General features: G+C 42.2%; 1 protein-coding gene and 1 pseudogene across 5 annotated transcripts; both read right to left on the bottom strand.

The window, feature by feature from the left end:
• On the bottom strand, nt 1–27,630 carry LOC139017275 (tripartite motif-containing protein 5-like). 5 transcript variants are annotated; one of them, XM_070425457.1, is made up of 10 exons: nt 27,601–27,630; nt 14,114–14,203; nt 12,558–12,627; nt 8,370–8,849; nt 7,387–7,482; nt 6,862–7,092; nt 3,101–3,123; nt 1,824–1,924; nt 1,522–1,548; nt 1–1,257 (listed from the first exon to the last, which is right to left on the bottom strand). In XM_070425457.1, exons 4-10 carry the CDS (start codon nt 8,784–8,786, stop codon nt 683–685), a joined length of 1,470 nt encoding a protein of 489 aa, XP_070281558.1. In that variant the 5' UTR covers nt 8,787–8,849; nt 12,558–12,627; nt 14,114–14,203; nt 27,601–27,630; the 3' UTR covers nt 1–682. The 5 variants fall into 5 exon arrangements, with proteins under 5 accessions (XP_070281558.1, XP_070281557.1, XP_070281559.1 ...); XM_070425456.1 differs by having other exon boundaries at nt 12,512–12,627; XM_070425458.1 differs by lacking the exon at nt 12,558–12,627.
• Nucleotides 23,190–25,119, bottom strand: LOC139017278 (small ribosomal subunit protein eS24 pseudogene; annotated as a pseudogene).
• Nucleotides 27,631–27,749: the final 119 nt, after the last annotated feature.

The raw sequence follows: 27,749 nt of genomic DNA on the forward strand, positions 1-27,749 counted from the left end.
ATATTTTCTTATTGCCTGGCTGATGTTGCTCAGTGGTTGAGCATCGACCCGTGCACCAAGAGGTCGCTGGTGCCATTCCCAGTCAGGGCCCATTTCCTGGACACAAGGTCAATCCCCAGGAGGCGACATGCAGGAGGCAGCCCTTTAATGTTTTTCTCTCATCAATGTTTCTATCTCTCTCTACCTCTCCCTTCCTCTCTCTCTAAGAAATCAATTAAAAACCCATATTTAATATTTTCTTCTTCACTCCTTGATGAATAACAAACATCATGGGTAAATAGACAGACCTCTGAGGATTCATTCTGTAGTGAATGACTTCTACTCAAGTCTTCAATAAAAGTTGTTGAAAAGCTTTTCTTCATCTTCTCAGTCAGGGGCAGAGGACATGAGATTGTAGAACTTGGTAGGGATGTTACCTCCATACATGTCTTTTTTTATGAGGCATTAGTCATTTTCCTTGAGATGATAAAACTGATGAATTAGGATTCTCTATGAATTCAAATAAGATTTTGGGAAAAATATGGCACGAGGCAAATTTTACACCCTATTGATGAATGAAGCGTGTTCAAATGGGAAAAAACAAGTGCGGAAAAGATGGTGGGAACAGTGCAGGTGAGCTCAGCTCATTAGATGCACCCATGGCAACAGGCACTCCAGAGAAGTGGGTGAGGGTGTAAGAGGTTTAAGAGCTTGGAGAACACAGTGTCATGGGGGCAGGGCAGTTCATAGGATTGAAATACGGAAACATTTTCTGAGAAAAGGAACATGAAGAGAATTTATATATGAGAAGCCCATCGTTAGTGACGTTAAGAAAGGAGACAGTGCCAGCATCATAGTCTAGGAAAACCCCAACACGACGGGGAGGAACACTTAGGAACAAGGTTAAGGTCATGGGGTTGGAGAAGTCAGAATCCACAAACGCCTTATATACAGATTCGTTCTGTAGCCCTATAACCCAGTAGCCATATTGAGGTTGAAATACAGAGCAAAGAGGTTGACTATTAATAATTTGTCTTAAAAAATCCATCCTATTGGAGTCAGGGTATTTTTCTCCATATACCCCCATAATCCAGGCACGTTTCTGTGATACATCCACCTCCCAGTAATGCTTCCCTGATGTGATAGAAGGTGATCCCAGGACCCCAAAATTTGTTTTATCAGCTATGATATACAATAAAGGTAAAGATCTCACTTGTCTCCGATCCTCAGAAATGACATTATAGGATTTATCCGTGGGAGGATCCAGGGTCACGTGTACTGTAGAAAAATTACAGGGTTGGGTGAGGAATCTAACATACTTTATGTGTGACATTGTAAGGCAGATATTGAGAATAAAATGAGTGGGAAATGGGAAGCATTTGATTTGGTTCTTGAGGAGCAGTACTCACTGCAGAAATATAATATGTATGTGTGTGTTGGGAGGGAAACACGGGTCTTTATACTAGAGACCTAGCAGAAAATGCAAAATTCTAAAAGAAAATGAGGGCAAGGTGACTTTGCGATATTGTGATTTCTCCTTACCCCAGTAGCGTCGCACATCTGTGAGTTCTGAAATTAGAAAAATCCATAACATCAAATATAGGCAAAATGTTCTGCGTCAACATCTATTTTCTCTCCATATCAGGGAAAGATTGGGGTTTATGTAAGTTAGTACATGGAATAGGGGTGAAGAAGACAACTGACCACTCCCCATTGAATATGCTTTTATAACCAGCATGTAATATTTGTCTTACTTTTTCTCTTCTAGATATACCTAAGACCTGAACTTTAACCCCAACCATAACAAAAATCTGACAGCCACTCATTGCTCTAGCAGTCCTCACCATTAAACACTTGTAGAACCCCTCCCAGGTCAGGAGCTCGGAACACTCTCCTTTGCTTCATGGGGAGAGTTTTTGGCTTCTTCAGAGTGAAGGTCTTACTCCTAGAGACAACAAAATAGATCCACACAACTCTGAATTTTTGTCTCTCCAAAACCACTGATTTTATCTACTCACCCCAAGGAGTGCTTGAGCCCCCATTCATGGACCAATGAGAAAGGAGAAAGTAGACTTCTGACCTTGGCACCAGAAGAAATGTGCTCAATCCACTTGCTCAGTTGACTGCTGTCTGCCCTTGGAAAGGCACTGACCTCTCAGAAGTAGTTTATTCCTTTCACAATGATGACTATCCTCTCCCTTTCTAACTCCTAAAAATCATGTGAAATTATGTGCCATAGTGAATTTCTTTAAAATGAAAAATTTGGTACCTTGAAATAAATTAGTATAAGAAAAAGTCGTGATATGGATGTAGATTCCCAGCAATATGAAGAGAATGTAAGGATGCAGAACATGGTTCCTTATGTTTGAGATATATCAAGTGTGGGAATACTGTCTGGGAAGAACAAAGACCTTTAAATTCCACTGCCCAGTAGGAGGCCTCCAGAACTACATCTGAGATTTCGGGTTCTCTGGGAAAAAATATAACACTTGGAAAGGAAGATATTATGAATGCTATACTACTACTGGTCTGAATTTCATGTGTTTGGAATAGATTAATGCAGCCAAGTAGGTGTTCAAATTTAGACACAAAGATGCTGCCCTTCATTCGGATTTCAAAAGTGCATGACCAAGATGGATCAACTGATTTTCCCAGGGTCAAAATACTCCTTGATATTCAAGTCGGCTTTTGGAAAATAAAGAGAACCATATCTTCTAGTCATAGAGCAGAAATTTAAATATAAAGCAGTTGTCTCAAATTCTGAGTGCTTAGGAGGTAAAGAAGACATGACAATCCCATGGTCAATACATTTGAAAATCCAAGTTAGATACAGGCATGCTGAATGCATAGAATTTATGAAGTCAGATGGGTCTGATACTGCAACATCTTATACAAACCCAAACTTTGCAACTCCCTCAAGTAAATTGCCTACATAAAATCTGGTTCATTCTCAATAGGTATAGAATACACAAGCCATATGTGAACAGAAATTTAAGATAAAACTACATCCAAATGTTTCTGCCCTGAGCAATATTTTATTCTTATTAATCACCAGTATCTTTAATGTCTTTAAACACTTTTTTACAGCACAAAAAGACCATCTCTGGTCTTCCATACATACCTTTCCATAATGCCTTTCACATCCTAAGGAGGAAAGAGACACTATAAGTCATGAAGTAATAAGCTCTTTCACTAACAAAACTTCAACACATCTCCCCTTTCCACCCCCAGATTTGGTGGAATAGAGATGGTCTTAATGTGAGAGCAGGTTAATATAATGCCTACTACAGAAGTCACACGAACCAGTAACTTAAAATATTTAATATGTAAATTATTTTTCAACAAAACAAATTACCTCCTCTTTTATACACCTCCGTCCATATTACCAATATCCACTTGGTCACTATTCTAAACACTACAATATTTACTATGTTTCAGGGTCTAATAGTTTATTCCATATTGTTAATTATTTCCAGTCATCTGACCTTGTTTCTCATCACATCCTCTTGTTACATCCTCTTTCTAAAATCAATAAACACATATTTTTTTTTAAGTCACCACAAGGCTGGTAGGAGGGAAAAATGAAACTGGCTGGTACCACACCCACAGGTGTACATTATGAAATTAGACCCCAACTCAGCCTGAGAGGCAATCCCACACACTGATGTGCCAACGGCAATCAAGGCTCAACTACAACAAGAAAGCACCCACAACCCAAACATTAGACACCCCTAGAGAACCTGGTTCAGATGAACACAGAAACTGCACCACTGGGCCCCAAAGGAAGCCTGCTACCTAAGGCCACTCTGGCAAGGTTGGGAGATGTGGCAGATATACCAAACACATAGAAATAAACATAGGAAGGCAGCCGAATGAGGAGACAAAGGAACATGTCCCAGATGAAAGATCAGGACAAAATTTCAGACAAATAACTAAACAAAATGGAGGCAAGCAATCTACCAAATGCAGAATTCTAAACACTGGTTATAAGGATGCTCAATGAACTTAGGGAAAGAATAGATTATCTGACTGAGAACTTCAACAAAGAGAGAAGAAACATAGAAAAGAGATAGAAAGCATAAAAAACACCCAGTGAGAAATGAAAAATACAAAGAAAAAAAGTCTTAAAAGTGGCAGGAGAAAAGCAGTTAGTTACCTATAAGGGGGCTCCGTAAGTATCCCAACTAATTCCTCAACTCAAACTTTGCTGGCCACAAGGGAGTAGCATGATATATTCAAAGTAATAGAAAGCAAAGACCTACAACCTAGATTATTCTACCCAGCAAGGCTATTTATTATTATTATTATTATTATTATTATTAGCAAGGCTATTATTTAAAATTGAAAGAGACATAAAGAGCTTCCTAGATAAGAAAAGGCTCAAGGCAATAATCACCACCAAATCAGTATTATAAGAAAGGTTAAAGATACTTAAGAAAAAGAGAAAATAAAAAACAAAAATGTAAATAAGAAAATCATCATGATGTAGAAGACATGGCCAACATTGTCAACCAGCTCTACCTGAAAACTAAAAACCCTTTCACCCAATCAATACACACTACAAATTATTTTCAAATTCACATAAAAATATTGACATACAATATTTTAGTAGAAAAAGCAAGTCAACACATCTATAAAGTTGAAATAATAAAACATATGTTTTCTGATTAGAAAGGAATTAAATTTAAAATACACAGCAGAAAAAAAAGTAAAAAATCACCAGGTGTTTGTACATTAAACAAAACCATTTCAAATATTTCAAAGGTTAAGATAAAAATAACAAAGAAAATTTGAAAAAAAGTTAAATTGATTCAAAATAACAAGGCCCAGCAGGTGGAGCTCAGTGCTTAAGGGCTGACCTATGAACCAGGAGGTCAATGTTCAATTCCCAGTCAGAGCACACACCAGGGTTGCAGGCTCCATCTCCAGTAGGGGGCATGCAAGACATAGCTGATCAATGATTATCTCTCATCATTGATGTTTCTATCTCTCTCTCCGTCTCTCACTTTCTCTCTGAAATCAATAAAAAACAAACAGATAAGTAAATAATCCAAATGTATGGGATATAGCTAAAACAATGCATTTATAACATTAAAAACTGTAAGAGAAAAGACAATGAAGTCAGTGGTCAAAATTCCTACTTTAAGCCTTGGGTGGTATAGCTCAGTGGTGAGAGTGTTGTCCCCTGAACCAAAGACTCCCACATTCAATTTTTGGTGAAGGGCATGTACCTGTGTTGCAGGTTTGATCCCTGGCCTCCTTTGGTGTGTGTTCCGGAGGCAACCAATGAATGTGCCTCCCTCACTAGATGTTTCTTTCTCTCTCTCTCTCTCTCTCTCCCTCTCTCTCTCTTTCTCTCACTTCCTCCTTATCTGCTTCCCTCCCTCCCTTTCATTATCCCTAAACTCTAAAAATCAATGGAAAAAAATATCTTAGGGTGAGAATTAACAAAATAAAATAAACAAAAAATTCTCACTCTAATGAGCTAGAAAAATTATAAAAAATTAAATACAATGCACACACACAGAAACACATGCACACTCTCATATATCAATGTGCATTTACATATACATGCACAAAGGAGACTATATAAGTGAGAGCAGAAACCTGTGATATAGAAAGGTTAAAAATAAATAAATAAATAAAAGTAAAATTTATTCTTAAAAAACATAAGCCCTAACTGGTTTGGCTCAGTGGATAGAGCGTTGGCCTGCGGTCTGAAGGGTCCCCGGTTGGATTCCTGTCAAGGGCATGTACCTTGGTTGCAGGCACATCCCCAGTAGGGGGTGTGCCGGAGGCAGCTGATCGATGTTTCTCTCTCATCGATGTTTCTAATTTTCTATCCCTCTCCCTTCCTCTCTGTAAAAAATCAATAAAATATATTTTTTTAAAAAGAAAAGAAAAAGATTTTAAAAAAAAATCATTGAGCCCTGGGTGGTTTGGCTCACTGGATAGAGTGTTGCCCTGTGGTCTGAAGGGTCCTGGGTTCAATTCTGGTCAAAGGCATATGCCCAGGTTGCAGGCTCCATCCCCAGTAGGCGTGTGCAGGAGGCAGTCAATCAATGATTCTCTCTTATCATTGATGTTTCTATCTCTTTCTCCTTCTGCCTTCCTCTCTAAAATCAATAAAAATACACTAAAAAACAAACAAACAAAAATCAATGACCTTCACCAATGATAACTAACTTGGCCAAAAATAATCACAAAACCAGAAAAAAAAGGAGCCATTACTGTTAATATTGTAGAAATGAAAAATATTCTAATAAATTATAATGACTAATTTCATGCTTATGAATCTGACAACTTCAAATGGACAAATTTCTATAAAGATGTACACTGTCCAGAACTGACTCAAGAAATACAAAGAACAAACAAACTGAGAAATATTAATACAAGTAAAAAAAATATTTTAAACTTTTTCAAAAAACATAAAGGCCCAGAGAGTGACATGGTTTCACTGGTGTATCTACTGAATAATTAAAAAATAAATAATGCCAATTCACCACAATCAGAAAATTCAGAAAGAACAGAAGAATTTCAACTTATTCAAAAAAGAAAAAGAACAACTCTTGGATCATGAAGAGATACCTGAATAAAGTTCTAGGCTAGATCACAGACACAGGGGCCTACAGAGTACAAGGAATCTTCTCTTCAGATCAATTTTGTACTTTAATCGATACATTAATAAGAACCAGATTTTTCCTTGTTGTTCATGCATTCAACAATTTCAATAACCTCTGAAACAGATGCAGGGAAGGGTCACTGCAAGACCAATAGAACCTCAGTGGCAACACCACAAACAACACAGCCACACAGCAGAGAAGGGAACTTAGCCTTAATTTTTCTTAAGTTCAGATGCTGGGGCTTATTTCTAAGTCTTACCTGCAGCATCTCTACTGCTGACCCCTGCAACCGATGCTCCAGATCTGAGATGAGATCTCTCAACAACTTTTTCTGCTGGGCCAGCTCACTCTCAGCCTGAACAAGGTCATCGTGATTCTCTGCCGCCTCCTTCTCCAGCCTTTGCAGCTCCTTTTGCTGCTCCCTGGCCAGGATACCTCTCAGTTCTCTAAAATAATACTGGACACTTTTCCGCTCATGTTCTATTTGATCCTTCAGGAATGAGAAAAAAGACAGGGACTCAGGCTATCGGCAGAGTGGGATCCAGAAGAGAAAGTATTTGAATTGCATGTTCTCAGAGGGAATAGAAATGGAAGCAGAGGAGCATTACTTTGTGACATGCTTATTTCCAGCCCTATGCCTACCAGGGAAAGGATAAAGAATGGCTGATCAATGACTCTGGACATACCAACTGTCAGAAAATAAGAAGGAAGGGAGCTCCTTGTAACTAAAACCAAAAGTCCTGCCCAGATTCTTGGATAATTACCACAAAGAGTCTCCTCCTACCTTCTTGGAAGTTCTCTCTTCTTCAAGGTCATCATCCAATTTTTCAGCTTTCTGCTGCTCTGCCTTCAGCCTGTCCAGAGCTGCCTGGAGCTTTTCCTATGGGAGAGGAATCACTTCAGGGTTAAGCTATGGGCTCTCTCCTCATCAGAAGAGAGGATTAATGGGAAGAAATCAGGTTCATCTCTAAAGAAACTGTAAAATGACCATTAGAATCTGTGATTTGAAGGAAACGTGAAGTGCTTATGTGTTCTTTAAAACTCAGATGATAGTATTCACCATTACTATGTCAGGAGACTGGTTGTCTTTGCCCTAAAACAGCGGTTCTCAACCTGTGGGTCCAGACCCCTTTGGGGGTCAAATGACCCTTTCACAGGGGTCACCTAAGACCATCAGAAAACACATATATAATTACATATTGTTTTTGTGATTAATCACTATGCTTTAATTATGTTCAATTTGTATCAATGAAAATACATCCTGCATATCAGATATTTACATTATGATTCATAACAGTAGCAAAGTTACAGTTATGAATTAGCAACAAAAATACTTTTATGGTTAGGGGTCACCACAACATGAGGAACTGTATTAAAGGGTTGTGGCATTAGGAAGGTTGAGAACCACTGCCCTAGAAGAAAATACTTGATCCTGTAGTAAGGAAAGAACTTAGGTCTCCATCCACCCAGCTGCCCAGTTACCCCTCATGTCTAAAGAGATGATGACAGCTTTGCTTGTGCACCAAACCTCTACCTACTAGCACAAGGTCTGAAAATACCTACTTCTCCTTTAGAGTCTGCTCATCATTTGTAATTGTGTGGAATGTATAGTAATGCCCTTCAGGCCTTGGAAGGTGAGCATAGGAAGAAAAGTGATCACAGTCCTCAGGACTGTGGTGGCAAGATAATTACAGTCAAATACAAAAGTTGAGATTTCCCATCAAGTATTATTTTCTTCCCTGTCTTTCCTCCATCCTGGTCTGTTACCTTGTACTCCTGGGTAATCTCCTCCATGAGGAATGTGTGGTGACCACGGTGCTCTCGAGACCGCTCGCAAAGCCAGCAAATGATCTTCTCATCCTCCTGGCAGAAGAGCAGGAGTTTCTCTCCATGTTGCACACAGAGATCACTCTTTTGCTCCTCCTGTGGGCTCAACTTGACCTTCCTAAGCGCCTCCACAATGTTGGCCACATGTCGATTGGGACGCAGGTGCTCAGGCCGGTAACTGATCCTGCACACAGGGCAGCAGCTCTCCTGGCCAATCATGGACCCCCTTTTGTTTGCAGTGATGCAGGCTTGGCAAAATGTGTGCCCACAGTCCAGGCTCATGGGTTCTGTTAGCAGCTCCATGCAGATGGGGCAGGTCACCTCCTCCTTCATGTTCACCAGGATTCCTGAAGCCATCACAGCTGCTCCCCTGCTCCTTTCTCTCCTGATCTGAGGCTTCTGTTGCTCACTGACCTCTGCCTGATTGGAAAGATTAAAGGGGGGCAGAGTAAGAATGGTAGGCATAAATGTTGCTAATTGTGTAGAAATGAAGGATGGAGCAAGAACGGATGTAAAAGGATAAAAAAGTAAAGGTAGAGAGACAAGGCAAGGAGCATGGTGATCTAGAAAAAAATACTATTTGTAATAATATTATTTATTTTTATTTTTTTGTTAATCCTCACTTGAGGATTTTTTTGCCATTGATTTTTAGACAGAGTGGAAGGGAGAGAGGGGAAGAGAAAGAAACAGAGACAGAGAGAGAGAGAGAGAAAGAGAGAGAGAGAGAGAGATGAATGTGAGAGAGACAGATAAATTGGTTGTCTGCCACAGGTACCCAAATCTGCGTAGTGACCAAACTTGCAACCCTGGTAAGTGTCCTTGACCCTTCCATGCACAGGCCAGCACTCTAACCACTGATAAATTTCAGCCAAGCACATAAGTATTTTAAATACTTTTATTTAACGTTTTCATCTGTGCAATTGTTGTTATTGCTCATTACTTTTACTAAACCAAAGGATGACCCTAGACCTTTTTTACAAAGAAAAGATGTTTGTGTGACCCAGCATCTCTTCAGCTTAATAGTTCCTGTACCAAACACATCTCCAAACCACTTTTGGGTCTGGGCTTTTATACCTGTTCGTTCATCAGGCATTGCTACCCTGGTATCAGTAGGACTCACTTTCATCCTTCAGTTAACAATCTCCTTCTGTGTTCCCTTATCAGAAAGATCTGCTCTGAGTATCGTGCCTAAAGCAGCAGTCAGACATCCCTCTTGCAATCCAGGACCACTGGCTCTTATCAGCTCATCTGCCTGCCTGCCTGATCACCCCAAAACACTCTGCCTGCCTGTCTGATTGCCCCTAACCACTTTGCCTGCCTGCCTGATCGCCCCTAACAACTCTGCCCTGCCTGCCTGATGCCCATAATTGCTCTTATGTGCTCTCCCCTGATTGCCCTTATGTGCTCTCCCCTGCCGACCTGATCACCCCTAAGTGCTCTCCCCTGCTGGCCTGATAGCCACTAAGTGCTCTCCCCTGCCGGCCTGATCGTCCCCAACAGCTCTCCCCTGGCAGCTTGATCACCCCTAACCACCTCTGCCTTGGCCCCAACTGCTCTGGTTTTGTTTGGAAGGATGTCTGGAAGGACATTCAGAAGATGTCTGGTCTATCCGTTCTAATTAGCATATTACCCTTTTATTAGTATAGATAATATGTGACAATATGTTTGTGTAAATGGCATAAGGAAACCCTTTATCAGATGTGTACATAAAGTTAGTGAGTGACTTACAGAGACCATTTATTTTCAATACAGAGTTGCAATGATTCTAATGTATTCGGGGTCCGCCTTCCTACCTTACAGGGTTAATTAAAGACAAAATAGGTAACTTAGGAGGTTCTGGGGAGTCTTGTTGGATAAATACTAAAATTTCATGTTTGCCTGGAAGTATGCCAAGGATATTGACAGGAGGCTAATGGTGTGTATGTATATGGATGATGGGGAGGGAGATAGCATAAAGATGTTCATAGGATCACACAAGTCACATATCTGAAAAAATAGAAACACACATGAAGTAAATATCAGTCTTGCAAAAGAAATCTCAAAATAATAGGCAAGATGATTCAACTAATTTTCATCACTATGAATTACATGCTAACAACTAAACTAATACCCACAAACACAGAAATGAGTCTAAACAGACAGTTTAAACCACTGTGACCCTGACATCCACCTGGAAAGTAACAGTAAATTAAGTCATATATATACAAGCTGATGTGAAAAACACTACTAGAGAGATGTGCATGTTGTTGGGAAATCAAATAATTGGGACATATAAAGGGTTGTCCAGCAATTCAGACTTAAATAGCTAAGGGTTGAACTGAAACCTGAGGAAGATGAAGGAAATAAGGCATATGGGAGAGCAAAAGAATATATTAGGTATAGAAAATGACCCATTCATTGAAGATGCACCACATTGTCTGAGATGGAAAATGCCAGTGTGTCTCATGTGAGAAAACTGCTAGGCCTTTGGCATCACATGAGCCTGCAGTGACCTATGGCACTTAGTGAATTAGGTAACGTTTAGGAACACTTTGCCAAGAGCAAAAGTAATCACCAGTGTTGGGCTGTGGAGTAATCGATGGATCCAGTGGGGAATCGCGAAGATGAGTAGGGTGCACATACAGTTGCCCAGGGGAGCGATGATGATAGCTTTCAGGACAAGAAGATGAAGGACACAGAGAACAGGTGATGAGTGAGACATAGGCTGAGGTAAGAAGAAAGGATTGAAAGTTAGATTAGATTATGGAGAACAAAAGGTTAACATCAGGACTGGGTTCTTTCTTCCTAGAAAGGTAATATTGGATAAGATTTCTAACAAGTTTTTCTTTTGTTTTTCTTGTCTGGAAACCTCATGAGGCCATAATAAAGTGGAAGATCGGCTTCCTTACAAGGCCAGATTGTTGATAGCAAAATTAGCCTGGTGTGGAAAGTGCATTTGGATTTAGGAGGTTTTCATATAGACCTCATATGCCAGTTAATATGCTTAAATTTCATTTTTCATAAGGGGATTGTGACTTTTATAACCACCGTGTATCTTTATGGCCCATGGATGCTATGCCTATGGGCTTTCACAAGGTAATTTGCACTCTGTAGCTCTAGGCTTACATAAACTTTCGTGATTTCACACACATCTACTAAGTCTGGATTCTTAAAAGGCTGAGATAACAGAAATAAAGTACCTTCCATAGCACTGTGAAGACCATCACTAATAGCTCCTCTAAGGCAGCCAATGTCAGCATGCCCTGCCTCCTGTCCTGTATCCTCAGCTCAGCTAAGTGACCCTGACAGCTTATATCTCACAGGTCACCAGATGGCAATGACCATCCAAATTGGAGATGATGCTGGTGGTCATTCAAAGCGGTGTGGACAAAAGGACCACATGCTAACCTGACTAGCTCAGGAAAGGCCTGTGTGGTAACCTTGCAAATTCAGAGACCTAAAGTAACCACAGAGGATGGTCTGAAATTAAACGTTTTTAAACTGAAAGAGCAGTTTTGGTGGTTAGTCATAACCTAGGCTGGTGTTTTTGCCTGACAAAGTCAATCTTTAACTGAGCCTGTCTAGTGTCCTTTTGCATCTACAATAACATATAGTTGGAATGTGAAGGCAATTTTCCTTTTTGCCTGGACCCCTCAAAGCACCACTGTACAGAGACCATAAATCACCTCATTGTTATTGAGCTAATTATTGACTGTTAACTATCCTACACCCACCTAAGTAAAAGAAGAATGTGTCTATCATTTTACTTTTGATCCAATCCCAAAGGTTCCATACCCTCCCCCCCCGCCCCCCGTTGCTTTCTTCTGCCTCAACCTCCCCAATCTATCACCAATGGATTTCATGCAACACACTTACATCTTTTCTTCTGATTCTAACGTATAATACGAGGTGCAAAACTGCCATTCTCTGGAGCATTATGTCAATCCATTGAGAATCTGCTTCCAGCCATTGTGGATAGTTGGGCTTAAATAAACACACAAAACTTCTTCACGGGTTTAAATATTTCTTTCTTTTTTCGGGGGGGAAGGGAGAGCCCTGAGGGAGGGGGGAGTGGGGAGCGGTTTGAATGTTTCTTAAGTTACCAGCGGGTATCACGGAGTGGTAACACAGTGATGCTCATTCTCCCACCTGGACTCGGTAAGGCCCGTGGCTACAGTCTGGGATCAGGAGCTCTCTCAGGATCTTCAAGTAAATGGGACTATGAACCAAAAATGAAAGAAAAGATCTTAGTAGATATTCATATCTTGATGGTTGCCAAAGTTTGATGGCAAAAGAAAGATCTGCAGAATCAGTTAGTAAATTTTCCCTTTGCTCTGTTCTCTGAAGGGAAAATGTATAAAGGCTGCATGGAGAGAAATTTAGACCCACTAACACTGTCTCCTAGTGCCACGGTCATCATACATGAAGGGAACATGATAAGGAATGAGGCTGAAGGAGAACAGACGTGTATTCCAGCTACTGGTCCAGATACTGAAAACAACCCAGAAGCCACATGCAGTTAAGCCCCTGGCTGCAGGATCAGGGATAGACATTGATTCAGGGTAGTTATCATTTAATATCTATCCCTGGTTTATGATTCCAGCATTTATGATCCAAACTTGGGGTAGGAACCTCCAAAATTTTGCATCTCATCCAAGATCCAACCAATTCTGAGACCCACCAGGAGCCTGTAGAGGAGGGAGGAGCACAGCATGCATTATTCCTTGGGGCTGCAGAATTTATTTTTATGGTGGGGCTACAGGGAGCTAAGGTCAAAGCAGCTGCTGCCACAGGACACAGAAGAGGAAAGTGCAGAGGAGCTTGAGTCCTCACACATGGAGTCTGACCCAGCACTACCTAAACAGTGACCAGAGCTCCACAGCAGGCAGGCAGATAGATACGGGAACAGGAGTGTTGTCTGCGCTGGAAGGATATCACACATGTGAAGCCCATCCTTGAGGACTTAGGGCTTTGTGCCCCACATGAGGCTCTCTGGGGACCTGCACCAGAAACCTGAACCCACAGAGTGTCTGCCTTCAAAAGGAATAAGGCTTGTGCCCAGAGAACCCTAGGGGTGTAGGGTACAGGTAATTCCTCTTTCAAAGGGCAGGTGCACAGGACTTAAAGGTTTTATGGGACTTGCTCCATGACCCTTGCAAAATTAGAGGTTTGAGAAGTGCCTAGACCATGTGAAAAGGAAATCTTTCTCCTTCAGGAAGAGTGGAAGCCTGTTGGACTCTCACTTGATACTCAGACCTGGGGAATGGAGGCTACTTTGGTGCTCCACCCCCTACCTCATGAGAGCAGGGGTGCACCTCTCTCTCAGTGCTCCCAGGTGTGCTGGCCTGCCCCATTCCCCTGCTGCAGCCCCACCCACAGAGCTGACTGTGGAGTGCGAGGCCCCAACCCCCTCCCAGGGGCATCACCCCTGCTCCACCTGCCTGACTCTACTGGATTGGCCTCTGCCAGCTACCAAGGTCCCCTCCCCAGCTATTGGGCCAGGGCAGCCCTCACAGAGGAGCCCCTTGAGTCCCAGGTTCCAGTTGAGGGGTGGGATAGGTGGCATTTTCCTGCCCAGAGGTCTGAAATAATGAAAGACAAGGTTGTTGGCAGAGTAGCACCCTCCATCCCCCACCTGCTACCTCACCCCGGCCCCACTCCCCTGCTCATCCCAGGCAAGGCTCAGAGAACAGACAAAAACTCACTTCCAATCTTCCAGGGAAAAAGGCCTATTCAGTTGTGCTGGAGTCTCAGCCTGAGGGGCAGAAGTGGTGATAATTCACTCTCCAAACCAGCTGCAGGAGGAGCAGAGTGGAAATGAAAGTTAAATTCTTAGGGGAGGGGCAGGAAAGGAGAAAATCTATGGACCAATGAGAGGCCTTCACAAAGACCTCAGGGAAATAGTAACACTTTGTGCCTTAGCTCAGAGGGGCCAGTGACTACATTCTTAATCCTATCTCAGTTCTGCTCCCTGAAGCTGTTCTCCTGGCTCTCACAGTAATTCATCTTCTGGAGAACTAGGCTGACCTGAGCTGTGACTGTCACACACATCACCCTCATCTTGTTCTCTTAGGAATGAGGTGTCATGAGGAGGGAATGAAATACCTCCTTTACCACAGGGAGGACCCTCCCTGAAGGCCCACCTGAGTCAGTGATCCTGGCAGCTCTCCCCTGTCCTGTCCCTACCAGCTAAGCTGAGTGACCCTGGCCAACTTGTGTCCTGGCCGTCCTTTGAGAGGGAACAACTGCCCAAATCTGAAGTTACCTCAGGTGGTCAGCCAGGGGGCTATCAGAGTGGTAGCACCGTGATGCTGGCTTTCAGAACCTGGATTCAATAAGGACAAGATGACACTTTTCCTAAATGGACTGCACAGATCAAACTACATGATGTATCATCTGCTGGGCAAAGTTTTCTAATACCATTTAACATATAATCTTTATAGTCTTAACATAATAGAAATGAAACAGCAAAGTAATTGTGAGGAATAATTTTATGAGTCAGTGTGACTGTCCACTGGTTGCCCAGACTAAATATTATTTCTAAGTGTGTCTGTGAGGGTGTTTCCAGATGAGATTAGCATTTAGATCTTTGGTCACAATAAATTAGATTAAGGGTCTAAGCCAGCGGTTCTAAACCTGTGGGTCTCAACCACTTTGGCTGTCGAACGACCCTTTCACAGGGGTAGCCTAAGACCATCCTGCATATCAGATATTTACATTATGATTCATAACAGTAACAACATTACAGCTATGAAGTAGCAAGGAAAATAATTTTATGGTTGGGTCACAACATGAGGAACTGTATTTAAAGGGCCAGAAGTTTGAGAACCACTGGTAAGCAGAAAAAACAGGCAGAGGAAGAAAGAAAAGTGTTCCTCTTGCTTCCTGCCTACCTGCTTGTGTGGAGTATAGGTTTTCTCCTGCCCTTGGACTAGAACTTACACCATTGACTACCCTGGTTCTCGAGCTGTTGAACTTGAACTAAATTACACCACCAGCTTTCCTGAGTGTCCAGTTTGTAAAAGACAGGGTCAGGAACTAGTCAAATTCTATAATCACATGAGCCAATTCCTGAAAATCCGTCTCTTTCACATATATGAAGGATATATCTATAATATTGGTTCTGCTTCTCAGGAGAACCCTAATAGAGTATGAAACAATTCTAAAATCATGTGTTAAGTGGCACAGGTGAAATGTGATAATGATAATGGTAATGACTCTGGTGAACAATGCAATTTCAAAACATGTGTGCCTAAAAATGGCTGAGGGTAATGAAGGGTACAAGGACAATGTTATAGTGGTGAAAACACACAAAGTCTTCCTGAATTCAGTTTGAGAAAATCATATAAGGAGAAGCCAGAGAAGGGGGGTGGGGGGAGTGGGGGAGACAGATGACTGAGTCAGTCTGGGCCCAGCTATGTCTTTAACAGCAGAGGTAGTTAAATAAATGAATGAAGAGGCACCTGTACCTTAACTCACTTTTTTCATTAGTCTTAAGATTTTGTTGTCATGACACTTCTTCTGGTATTTTTTCAGATTATTAACACCAATCTAGCCTCTCATTATGCTGTATGAAATGTTATAAACATGTCCCTTATGGAAATACTTCCCATGTGCTCCTCCTGCTCCTGATCTCTCAGCTTTGTTCCTCAATAATCTGTAAGAAATATCAAAGTAATAACATAGTTTTAAGGTACAACATAACTAGTAAAATACAGCATTAATAAAATTTAAAGGCTGCATTGACATGAATTTAGACCGACTAAAACTGCTCACTGGTACCATGTTCATTAAACATGAAGGCAACCTGATAAGGAATGAGGCTGAAGGAGAACAGAAGTGTATTCCAGCTAGTGGGCCAGATACTGAAAACAGCCCAGAGGACACATGCAGTTAGCACTGGCTGCAGAGACTGTGGTCCAGGTCAAGCTCCGATGAACAGCAGGGTCAGAGATAGATATTGTTTCAGCGAAGATATCATTTAATATCTACCCCTCTTTTATGTCTCCAGCATGATCCAAAACTGGTGTAGGAACCTCTTTTGGGGGCCTGACCCAGCAGGTCCAGGGGTTCCCAAAGGTGTGTACAGAGTCGGTGAAGAAGGAATGACACGGAGACAGCATTCAGCAGCCTAGCCAGGTTCTCTAGTCAAGTTCTCCAGCCAGGTTCTGTCTTTATTCTCCTGTTACATCTGTATTTATACCAGTTGATTTGAATCCTATCCATTCTATTCCAAAGGTTAGGGTATTTGTTATCTCCATTCCAAGGTCAGTACTCTATTGTTCTGTTAAGCTACAAGGAAGTAACTGAAGGAGATTATCCTAAGTAAAGATTATGTAGTTTAAGGGTGATTGTTTGTAAAATGATTAATTACCCGCCTGGCACTTAGTTAAGAGGTTTTATTCCCTTCCTTAGTCCTGTTAATCCCTAACTCCAAGGAAAAGTTCCCACCTGGGGAAACAACTTTTTTTAGAGAGGTGACCCTGGTTAAAACACATAGCGCTAAGAAGGGAAGCAAACATATTAAGAACAGTATGTCATATACGCCAGGTCCCTTGAAACATATGCTGTGCAGATGTTTCTTCCCTGCAGCGACTGTGTCAAGCAGCAAGGATGGACCGGCTTCTGGCAAATCTCCAATTATTTTGCATCTCATCCAAGATCCAACCCATCCTGAGACCCACCAGGAGCCTGTAGAGGAAGGAGGATTAGAGCACGCATTGTGTCTTGGGGCTGCAGAATTTACTTTTCTGGTAGGGTTACAAGGAGTTAAGGTCAAAGCAGCTGCAGCCACAGGACACAGTAGAGGAAAGTGCAGATGGAGAAGAGAGGGAGGGAGAGAGAGAGAGAGAGAGAGAGAGAGAGAGAAAGAGAGATTGAACTTTCTCCTGTTTTGAGGGACCTGTAATTGCCCCTGAGCATTCAGGTAGTAGACGCCAGATATGAATCTTGTTCTGGTATAAAATACCCATACATGATCTCTGAGATGAGGGAGGAAAGGAAAACACACATCAAAATCTAAATGACACAGAGATCAAGGTACAAATTGCTCAAAGGTGAGACTACAATGGCGTTCTTTTGAAAAATTACTAACTCCTTTTGAAATGAAGTAATCTGGCCAGAAATGAGCTGTTCCTTGTGCCTGAGGCAATGGTGATCCTAAATTCCATTCCTGTTTTAACATCTGGATTCCTTATAACATCTGTTGCTACCTACAGCTAGAAAGAAGTGTTGTCTGTGAGATTATTGTACATTTAAGGATAAAGATTTGTAAAAATAAATAAATATATAATGCTAATTTAACAAAAGAGTAAGAGGACCAGCTTTAAGAAGGTCTGATCCCTGGCAGAGCCCCTAAGAGCCTGCCCCTCCCACATGCCTCCTGATAAGGGCTCTCAGTCCTGCTGGCCTCACCAGGAGCTTGGGCTTTATGAAGAGGGAGAACAGGGCTCCATCTCACAGGCTTCTTGGAGAACAGGAGGGAGGGATTTGCTGTCTGGGAAAGGAGTGTTCTGGCTCACCTTGGAAAGGTAGAAAGTCAAGACTACAGAATAGGGGGAAGATGAGGTAACTCAGCCTGGAGAAATAATGGTCCCTCCAAGAAATAAAAAGCACTCTGCTATTTTAAACCCCCTTTCTCCGAAGATCACTCTTCCCCCTGACTCAGTGGTTCTCTTTTCTGCCACCTCAGCAGAGACACCCACAAGCAGAGCAGCTTCAGAACCTCAATTTAAGACACCAAACACATCCACTCTGCTCCACCAAAGCCTCCCGTCCTTTGTCTTCAGAAACTGCTCTGCTTACTTTCAGAAAATGTACAGGCAGAGTCTTAACTCAGTGGAGGAGATCAGCTGTAGTCAAGATTCACTAGTCTAGTCAAGTCTAGTCAAGATTCACTCAGCAAGCCAGTGACCAGCTCTCCACAGAGGAGTTCCCCCACAGGAGTGGAGTGAGAAATGAAAATTAAGTTCATAGTAGTGGAAAAGAAACAAAGGAAGCAGAACAGAAACTTAAGAACAATAACAATGGGAAGTCACCAGTCAGGACACTTAGGGAGGTCAATGCTTCAGCATATTCTTATAATTTTACTAGTAGCCCAGTGAATGAAATTTGTGCACTGGGGTAGGGGGGGAGAAGGGGCCCCTCAGTCTGGCCTTCACCCTCTCCAATCTGAGACCCCCTCAGGGAATGTCCAACTATCTGTTTGTGCCCACATTTTTAACAGATAACAGCTCCATTGTTGTTTCTTTCTTATGCTTAAAACCATTGGAATTAGTAGGTATTCAAAGTGTGTATACATTTTGGGGGGACACCATGTATATCTCTAGTCAGTGGTGAAAGAAACCAACAGCAGATTTGGAACCCCCGGACAGGGAACCTTGCTCATTCCCCACATGTCTCCCCACTTCACTTTCCACCTTCGTGGGCAGCAGGAGAATCAACATTTTCTCTCATTAATTCAGAAAAGCACGTCCTGTCAGCTGTTGCCCAGCAGAAGTGCGCTAGGCCCCAAGCAAGCAAGGCTCAGTCAGCATTCCTCCTCTATAGTCGCCCCGACTATCCCACTGTTTCACTGAGAGGACTGAATTCCTCTCTGCCTCTGGGCTCTTGATCTTGAACACTGACCGAAGGCACCTCAGAGAGGGCCGCCTGTGCTCACCAGTGTGTCTGTCTGCACCTGCTCCTGCCTCAGCATCTGCATTAATTCCCCAGAGATGATCTCGTAGCTGCACTGGCCTCTGTGGGAACAAAGCATCACCACTCTGCCTTCTCACTGTCATCTCACAGGCGCCCACTCTCAGCACCCAGAACACCCAGACACTCTCCAAAGGATGTGAGCGCATCAGAGGGGATGTGTGCACATCCTGTGGGGGTGTTAGGCATGCCGGGTTGATGCAAGTGCGGTGGAGAGGCGGGGGGAACTTGTGCATGCCTTGGTTTGCAACTGTTGCAGGCGTGGGAGGATGACAGTGTGCTTGGCAATGTTCGCACGCCAGGGGGGATGTGCACACCGGAGGCCTCTGGCTTTGCAGATCCGCAAACCAGCGGATCTGGTGCAGCCAGGAGGATGTCAGTCTGGCCCGCCACCATGGCTGTCCCTGCGATCCTGCACCTTCTGAGCCAGGAGGCAGATCTTGCACAGTCACTCCTGGGCGCTGATGGCTGCCTCCCCTCCTGGCAGGGTCACAGATCCGTGTCTTGGGCCCGTGGACAGCCTCAAGCATTGACCTCCACCAGGCAGGGTCACAGATTCGGGTCCTGGACTGCAGACAGCCTCCCGTGCTGCCCCCCTGCCCACCAGATCACAGATCCAGGTCCTGGGACCGCGGACAGCCTCAAGCACTGTCGCCCCACTCTCGAGGACATGGATCCAGGTCCCAGACTGCGGACAGCCTCAAGCACTGCCCCCCGCCCGGCAGGGTCACAGATCTGGGTCCTGGGACAGTAGACAGCCTCCAGCGCTGCCCCCCACATGGCAGGGTCACAGATCTGGGTCCCAGGACAGTGGACAGCCTCAAGCACTGCCGCCCCACCCAGCAGGGTCACAGATCCGAGTCCTGGACTGTGGACAGCCTCCCGCAGTGCCCCCCCGTCTGGCAGGGTCACAGATCTGGGTCCTGGGACCACGGACAGCCCCCCGCCTGGCAGGGTCACAGATCCGGGTCCAAGAGTGCAGACAGCCTTGCCTGCTGCCGCCTGCCTTCAGTATGCAAATTAGCCATCATCTTGTTGCATCAAGGTGGGTTGCACTGGGGTGCCTGGCCAGTCTGGGTGAGGGGCTGAGGGCTGTTTTCAGGCTGGTGGGCGACTGAAGCTCCAAACCTCTCCTTTTTTTCTTTTTTTTTTTAATTCTGGCATTTATTTACCTTCTATGCCTGTCACTGGAGCTGAGAGCCGGCTTTCTCTCTGAGGCTCAGCTGCTGAAAGCAGGTTTCTGGCCTTTGTTTACCTTCTGTATTCGAAACAATGTTGCGGTCTTGCTGGCTGAAGCATGGCTGACTAAAGCCGGTTTCTGGGGTTTTGTTTAGCTTCTATATTTGTTACAATGTTTCAAACTGCAAGCTCAGAGGCCAGCAGCGCAGGCGGGAAAGCTTGGCTTCCTCTGTCACTGAAGTAAGGAAGCCTCCCTGTTCGCTTCAAGCTGCCTGGCTGCCGGCTGCCATCTTGGCTGGCAGTTAATTTGCATACCTCACTGATTAGCCAATGGGAAGGGTAGCGGCCGTATGGCTAATTATCATGTTTCTCTTTTATTAGATAGGATCCCTCTTGTAGATTATTCTAACAGGAATATTTGAATGAGAAGAATGTGAAATCCAATAGCACACTCTAAAGCTTGCCTGACTACTCAGAATTTCAATTCAATTTTATACCAACTACTTAAGCTTATCCTATATTCATGTCCTAGAAATCTTTCTAGGTATAAAGTCATGATTTAGGAAGTCTGGGTACCTGCCCTTTGTAATGGAGAGTGTGATGGGGAATATAATCAACTGCAGAGCGCTATTAGTTTGAGCTAAATGGTAGCAGCCTTCCTGGTGAAAGGTAAAATTGAAATTGTAGGAAAGATCCTTCTTCCCAAATAGCAGCTACAAAGAGCTGGTATTTAGAAAATGTTTGAACCTATTGACAAAGTTTTTCCACAACACCGTTGAGTCTGAGCTGGCCCCTCGGATCACTACCAGTTTTTGTTTCTGACATAATGTGGTACAGCTGTGGCAGTGACATGTTACCAGCAACTAGGAGGCAGGAAGGGCATGGAGGTTAACATGTGGTTCTTCAAGTGGAGTCTTTCTCTGGGAAACACTCACACCTCCATAAGTGTCCACTTTCCCCACTTCTTTGGGAAACATTTGGACCTTTTTGCACCATCAATCAAAAGCAGAACTGAAAAATATTAAAAATAAGAAATTTAACAAGGTACAGTGTATGCATGTCATAGTTCTATAATAAAAATAGAATGGCAAAACATAAGCATAATATTTTTTAAAGCAGAAGTGAAACATTTCTATTTCCTCTACATGTGTTTGTGTCCTATTATCAATTTTGTTCTTCTGAGAACAAGTTTAAAATTCTACAGCTACAAGTTGGTGGAAGCTCCAGACAAGGGTCCCTGACTGACAAGACTGCCAAGCTGGGCAATCTTCACACATTAACTTATATGAGACATGGAAGGCATCCAAAATGTCGATGTTTTTCTAATGAAAGCACAGATATTTTTATATTGCTTATAACCCATAGTTGAGGAACATAAGCTTGCCTTATAAACTCTTCTTTGTTCACATATGTCTATGAGGCAGGAACTGGAATTTATGTAGGTGTATTTCCTGAGCCATATTGACAATTTCCATTTCATAGATAGGGATGAATTTATTTCTAACTATAAATAAAATCTTGATGCTTTGCAAATGCAAAGATAAGCACGTAAATTTTTCACAAAGTGCATTCTGAGAGCTAGCATTTTTTCCTTTATCGTATTTATCATCACATAATACTCTCTTTGAGTATCCCTCTTCATCCAGCCCCTTCACTCAACAACAATTAGATTTATGAAGGCAGGAAGGGATCTTCTTTGTTATTCTTTATTGTGCCAGATTCATTACAAAATATTGGTATATGGAGAATGATATTTAAATAGAAAGACATACATTTATATTGTAATGGATATAATTTTAATTACATTGAGCATGCTGATGATGATCATATTTCTGTTCTATCGCTGGTGTTAACTGTCAACATGATTGCTGTGGTCATAAATAAAAATGGTATTATTAGCATTTATATAAACTCCTTTGATCTATTTTATTTAACAATTCTTCTCACATTCTGTTTTGTTCCTAAGATGTACTCAGATTCTTACCTCAATGTCTGTTTGTTATCTACATCACCACACTCTAACCACATTACTTCCTGTGCCCTGTTATTTTCAGTCCAGAAACAGTTAAAAATCATAGATGCAAAGTCAGAGAACTTCTCTCCAACAGGAGATGTGGGAACTAACGGGAACACAGAGCCCTGAGGAGAATGTATCTTTCCCTGGTCCTCAGAACATAATATTCTGGGATGTTGACCACCGCAATGTACCTAGCTTTGGAGATGAATTTAAGTGATGGGAGAAGGAGCATAATTCATTATGGTTTCCTATTTACCTAAAAACCAGGAAATCTAGTTGTACTCTTTACCGAAGAACAATGATCTGTCTATATTTCAGAAGCCCAGACATGGTTATCCAACCAAGCCCTGCATCAATATCCACTGCACATTCAACTCCTCTCTCACTGGGGGCTGGCGGTGAAAGAACAGGCTTATTTCCTTCCTGGGGACTGCCATAGTACATCAGCCCACAGGAAAGATTGAGGACAACATGGAGAAAACAACTGAAAACAAAAGTATGCCTGTGGGTACATGTGCGGTGTGTGTGTGTGTGTGTGTGTGTGTGTGTGTGTGTGTATTTATCAGAGGCAGAGGTTGAGTAGTTTTGACAGTGCTGTCAAGGAACTGAAAAGTGTTGTATCTAAAAATTCAAGTCCTTTTTCCTTGCAACTAGAGACTTTATTCTGAATTGGAGGATTGGCATTCCAGTAACTGAAAAGACATGAATGTTCCTGGGTTGATATTTGTCAATAATTGAAGAGTACTGTTAGTAAATCATAGCCTCAGTCATCATAGTAATGGGGTAAAAGGAAGGCAGACCTCAAAGGGAGATTTTAGAAGATCAATTTTACACATACACAGGAATGCCCACTTTGCAATTCTTTTTTGTATATATAAGTTTATAGTTTATTGATCCTCTCATGGAAAATCTGCACAACCATCACAGATAAAGTCACCAAAGAATCTTTACTCCTTCTGTTGTTCAATCTCCAGCTCACTTTTTGCCAGCACTAACATTGGCCTTGGCAATCCTCCTGACTTTCTTCATTCTATTCTTGCATTCCTTTCTCTGTTTTCTTGAGGTCTTCTTCTTCTTATATAGGCCATATCTTGCAAGTCTGTGTTTGGGTTCATTTTTCTTTGTGTAATCCAAGGAATCATAAGTCCTGCCAGCACCAAAAGTGGGTTCTGAATCCAAACATAAAGGTGACATCAGGTGTGGTCATATACATTTTGGCTAGTTTTTCCCTAATTTCTGTCTTGGGTACTGTTGCCTTCCCAGGGTGAAGGACATCAATGACCATTTGCTTTCGCTGAAGTAGTCTGTTGGTCATGAACTTCCTGGTCCCGATAGTTAACGTGTCATTCATGATGAAGGTTTATCTTCAAGCAGCCAGGGAGGAAAAATGCTGCTGTTGTAATGTACCCCGCGAATCACAGAAGGATGCCTCAAGAAGTCGAATTAAAAAGTCACATTTATTACAAATCAGGGACTACGAAGGGGCATTTCACTGTCCCAAATCTCACAGTGATAAGTTGGCTGCAACACCAGATTTATATAGGCAAAAATCACAAAGGCATTGATTATATCCCAGGGTTTGGAATGAGGAACCTGGTTTGCACAAAGCAGTTACAGAAGCCAGATTGAGCCGATTAGTTATCTACAAGGATTAATTATAGTTTTGGGTGTTTGGACCACTGATGTTGGGGGCCAGATGTAAGGTGGCAAGGTCCTTGCACCTGAAGGGGCTAGCAAGGATGGGACCCTTACCCACACAGTTTTCCCAGACTTGTTTGGATGGCGATTATCAGTGGAATGAGAGCAACATTTGTAGAATGAGAACAGCCTTTCATAGCTAACCAAGAAGTCTGTAACTATTTACTGAGATATGCTGTACTGAGAACTTGTCCTTCTGCTGTGTCTCTCCCTTAGAGATTAAGAGGAACAAAGAATACATTCCTCTTGACAGACCTCCTATTCAGTGTGTTATGTATAAATACAGTGTGTTATTGTGTGGCTAATAAAGTTGCTTCAGTTCATCGAGAGAACTGGAGTCCTCCCGATCCCGCTTTCCTGTCTTTCTTTCTTTTCTCAATTCCCACCTCCCTGCCTCAGCCCAGCTCAACCTTGTCAGGCTGGCCCTGACACACTGAGTTGACAGAAACACATTATCTAGACTAGAGCCCTCCGGTTTGGGACCACAGAGTTGACAGGGAAACATTATCTGGAACCCTCAGGTCTTGGGATAATTGTGCTGTCCTGGTTCCCAGGTACAGAGGAATTTGCGTTCTAAAACCAGTAAGATCACAATCGGTGGGATACTCACATTACAATCAATAAGGCATTCAATCGAATAGGATGATTATAGAATTCAGGAAATCAAAGTAACTTTTCTATTGTTAACAAAGCAAATAAGTACAGAAGCCAAACAGCAGGGTTAAAGTTAAACTACAGTTTCTACTTGAGATGATTGCTACCATACTTCACTGCAACTCTTTTTTATATCAAAGATCATCCAGTGTGAGTCATTTGGAAATTCCTATGGACATGTAGGGATGAGAGCAGCTAATAATTGATAAGAGAACCATTTAATTAATCAATTAGTTAATCTATTTATTTATTTTAACTTTTACTTCTTTGGAAAAGATTTGGGAATAAAAATGCCAAAGACAAGGGGTTCCACAAGTTCTGGATTGGTGGGAATATCCATTGCAGAAATAATGCCCCTGTTGTCTCATTGGAGGGGAAGAACTGGCTTTTCTTTGTTCTTATAACTTGCACCTCACTGCAAAAGGCTGGCCTGGCAACAGAACACTTACCTATACAGTTGTTTAGAAATGCCACAATTGTACTGGTTACACTACTGTATTTCTGTGAATAATAACTTTTTTTAAATTTTAATCTTCACTCAAAGCTATTTTCTCCACATTAATTTTCAGAGAGAGTGGAAGGGAAGTGAAGAGACATAGAGAGAGAAGCAGCGATGTGAGATAGATACATCAGCTAGTTGCCTCTTGCACACGCCCTGGCTGGGACCGAGATCAAGCCTGAAACCAAGGTATATGCCCTTGACCAGAATCAAACTAGCAGCCATTCAGTCTGCAGGCCAAAAGTCAAACTGGAGAGGGCAATAATAACTTTTTAATGCAAAACAAATATAACCCAAATTAAATTTCAATTTCAATGACATATATTTACTGTAGAAAAATGAGAAATATTAACTAGGAAACTGTACAGAAATATTTATTTTTTAATTAACTAAAATTTAAAGAAAGTTATAATTCTTACATCAACTTACTTTATTTCTTAAAACAAAGTAGAATAATAATGGTGAAAGTAAGCTAAACTAATATGTATTCTTTTTAAAATATATATATATTTTATTGATTTTTTACAGAGAGGAAGGGAGAGGGATAGAGAGTTAGAAACATCGATCAGCTACCTCCTGTATACTCCCTACTGGGAATGTGCCCACAACCAAGGTACATGCCCTTGACCGGAATTGAATCTGGGACTCTTGAGTCCACCGGCTGATGCTCTATCCACTGAGCCAAACTGGTTATGGCATAATATGTATTCTTAAAATAATTTATTGTAGTCACAGTAAGAGAACAGCATACCTGAGAGGTTTCAACGATGTTGGCTAAACCCCTTATAGGACTTTCTCAAATTATGGAGACACTAGCTCTCTGGCCAATGTTTTTAAAAAAGTCATTTGGGTGCATTCTATAGAAATTAATAGTTTTATACCACACGTGAATTCATTTGTTATTGCGATTTTAATTAAAAAATTTACTTTCTCCTGTTTTGAGGGACCTGGAATAGCCCCTGAGAATTCAGTTAGTATACACCAGATATGAATCTTGTCCCCAGTATAAAACACAGATATATCATCTCTGAGATGAGGGAGGAAAAGAAAGTACACATCAAAATCTAAGTAACACAGAGATCAAGGTACAAATTGCTTAAAGGTGAGATTAAGATGGAGTTGTTTTTGAAAAATTATCAACTCCTTTTCTTAGCTGCATGCAAAGGGAAAAGTGAGTAAAGAGTCAATATAATAACAGAGGAAGGAAATGTGTAAAATAATGCAGAACTCGTTCTAAAGCAGGAGAGGACACCAGAGAGTCATAGGGTGCACTGAGGTAACTGGGCCATGGCCCTCCGGAGAGAACAAATTCCTTCTTCTTGGATCTCCAAGAGGCCAGTGTCCACATGGAAACTACAGAGATGGGCAGCAATCTAGTCATCCAGCCTCTCTCATCAGGCTGGCCAAAGGCTGGTCATTTATCAGGAAGGTTGTGAAAGCTTCCCAGAAGTTACCAAGACAAGAGTAAAGGATCAGCATTCAGGGAAGGGGCAGCAGTTGTTATGTCCTGTATCAAAGGTGGCAAGAAAAAGCCCCTGAAGCAGCCCAAGAAGCAAGCCAAGGAGATGGGTGAGGAAGATAAGGCATTTCAATAGCAAGAGAGGAGCAGAGAGCAAAGGCCAAGGGGAAAGCCCCCACCTTCCCTGCACACATGTGAAATGAAGAAATCTGGCCAGAAATGAGCTGCTCCTTGTGCCTGGGGCAATGGTGATCCTAAATTCTATTCCTGTTTTAACATCTGGATTCCTTGTGATAACATCTCTTGCTACCTACAACTGGAATCAAGAAGTGTTGTCTGTGAGCTTATTGTACATTTAAGTATAAAGGTTTGTAAAAATAAATAAATAAATAAATAAATAAATAAATAAAGCTAATTTAACAAAAGAATAAGAGGACCAGCTTCTAGAGGGTCTGATCCCTGGCAGAGCCCCTAAGAGCCTGCCCCTCCCACATGCCTCCTGATAAGGGCTCTCACTCCTGCTGGCCTCACCAGGAGCTTGGGCTTTATGAAGAGGGAGAACAGGGCTCCATCTCACAGGCTTCCTGGAGATCAGGAGAAAGGGATTTGCTGTCTGGGAAAGGAGTGTTCTGGCTCACCTTGGAAAGGTAGAAAGTCAAGACTACAGAATAGGGAGAAGATGAGGTAACAGCCTGGAGAAATAATGGTCCCCTCCAAGAAAGAAATAAGAATCTGCTCTTTTAAACAGCCCTTCTCTAAAGATCACTCTTCCCCCTGACTCAGTGTTCTTCTTTTCTGCCATCTCAGCAGAGACACACACAAGCAGAGCAGCTTCAGAATCACAATTTAAGACACCAAACACAGTCAGTCTGCTCCCCCAAAGCCTCCTGTCCTTTGTCCCCAGAAACTGCCCCGTTTACTTTCAGGAAATATAGAGGAGTTTTAATTCAATGGAGGAGATCAGCTGTAAGTCTGGTCAGTATTCACTCACCAAGCCAGCGACCAGCTCTCCACAGAGGAGTTCCCCCACAGAAGCAGAGTGAGAAATGAAAGTTAAGTTCATAGGAGTGGAAAATAAACAAAGGAAGCAAAACAGAAACTTAATAATAATAACAATGGGAGGTCACCACATAGGAGACT

The sequence above is a fragment of the Myotis yumanensis genome, unplaced genomic scaffold (assembly GCF_028538775.1).
Source record: "Myotis yumanensis isolate MYYU_CA2020_CCGP unplaced genomic scaffold, mMyoYum1.0.hap1 SCAF_10, whole genome shotgun sequence".
NCBI classification, from domain to species: Eukaryota; Metazoa; Chordata; class Mammalia; order Chiroptera; family Vespertilionidae; genus Myotis; species Myotis yumanensis.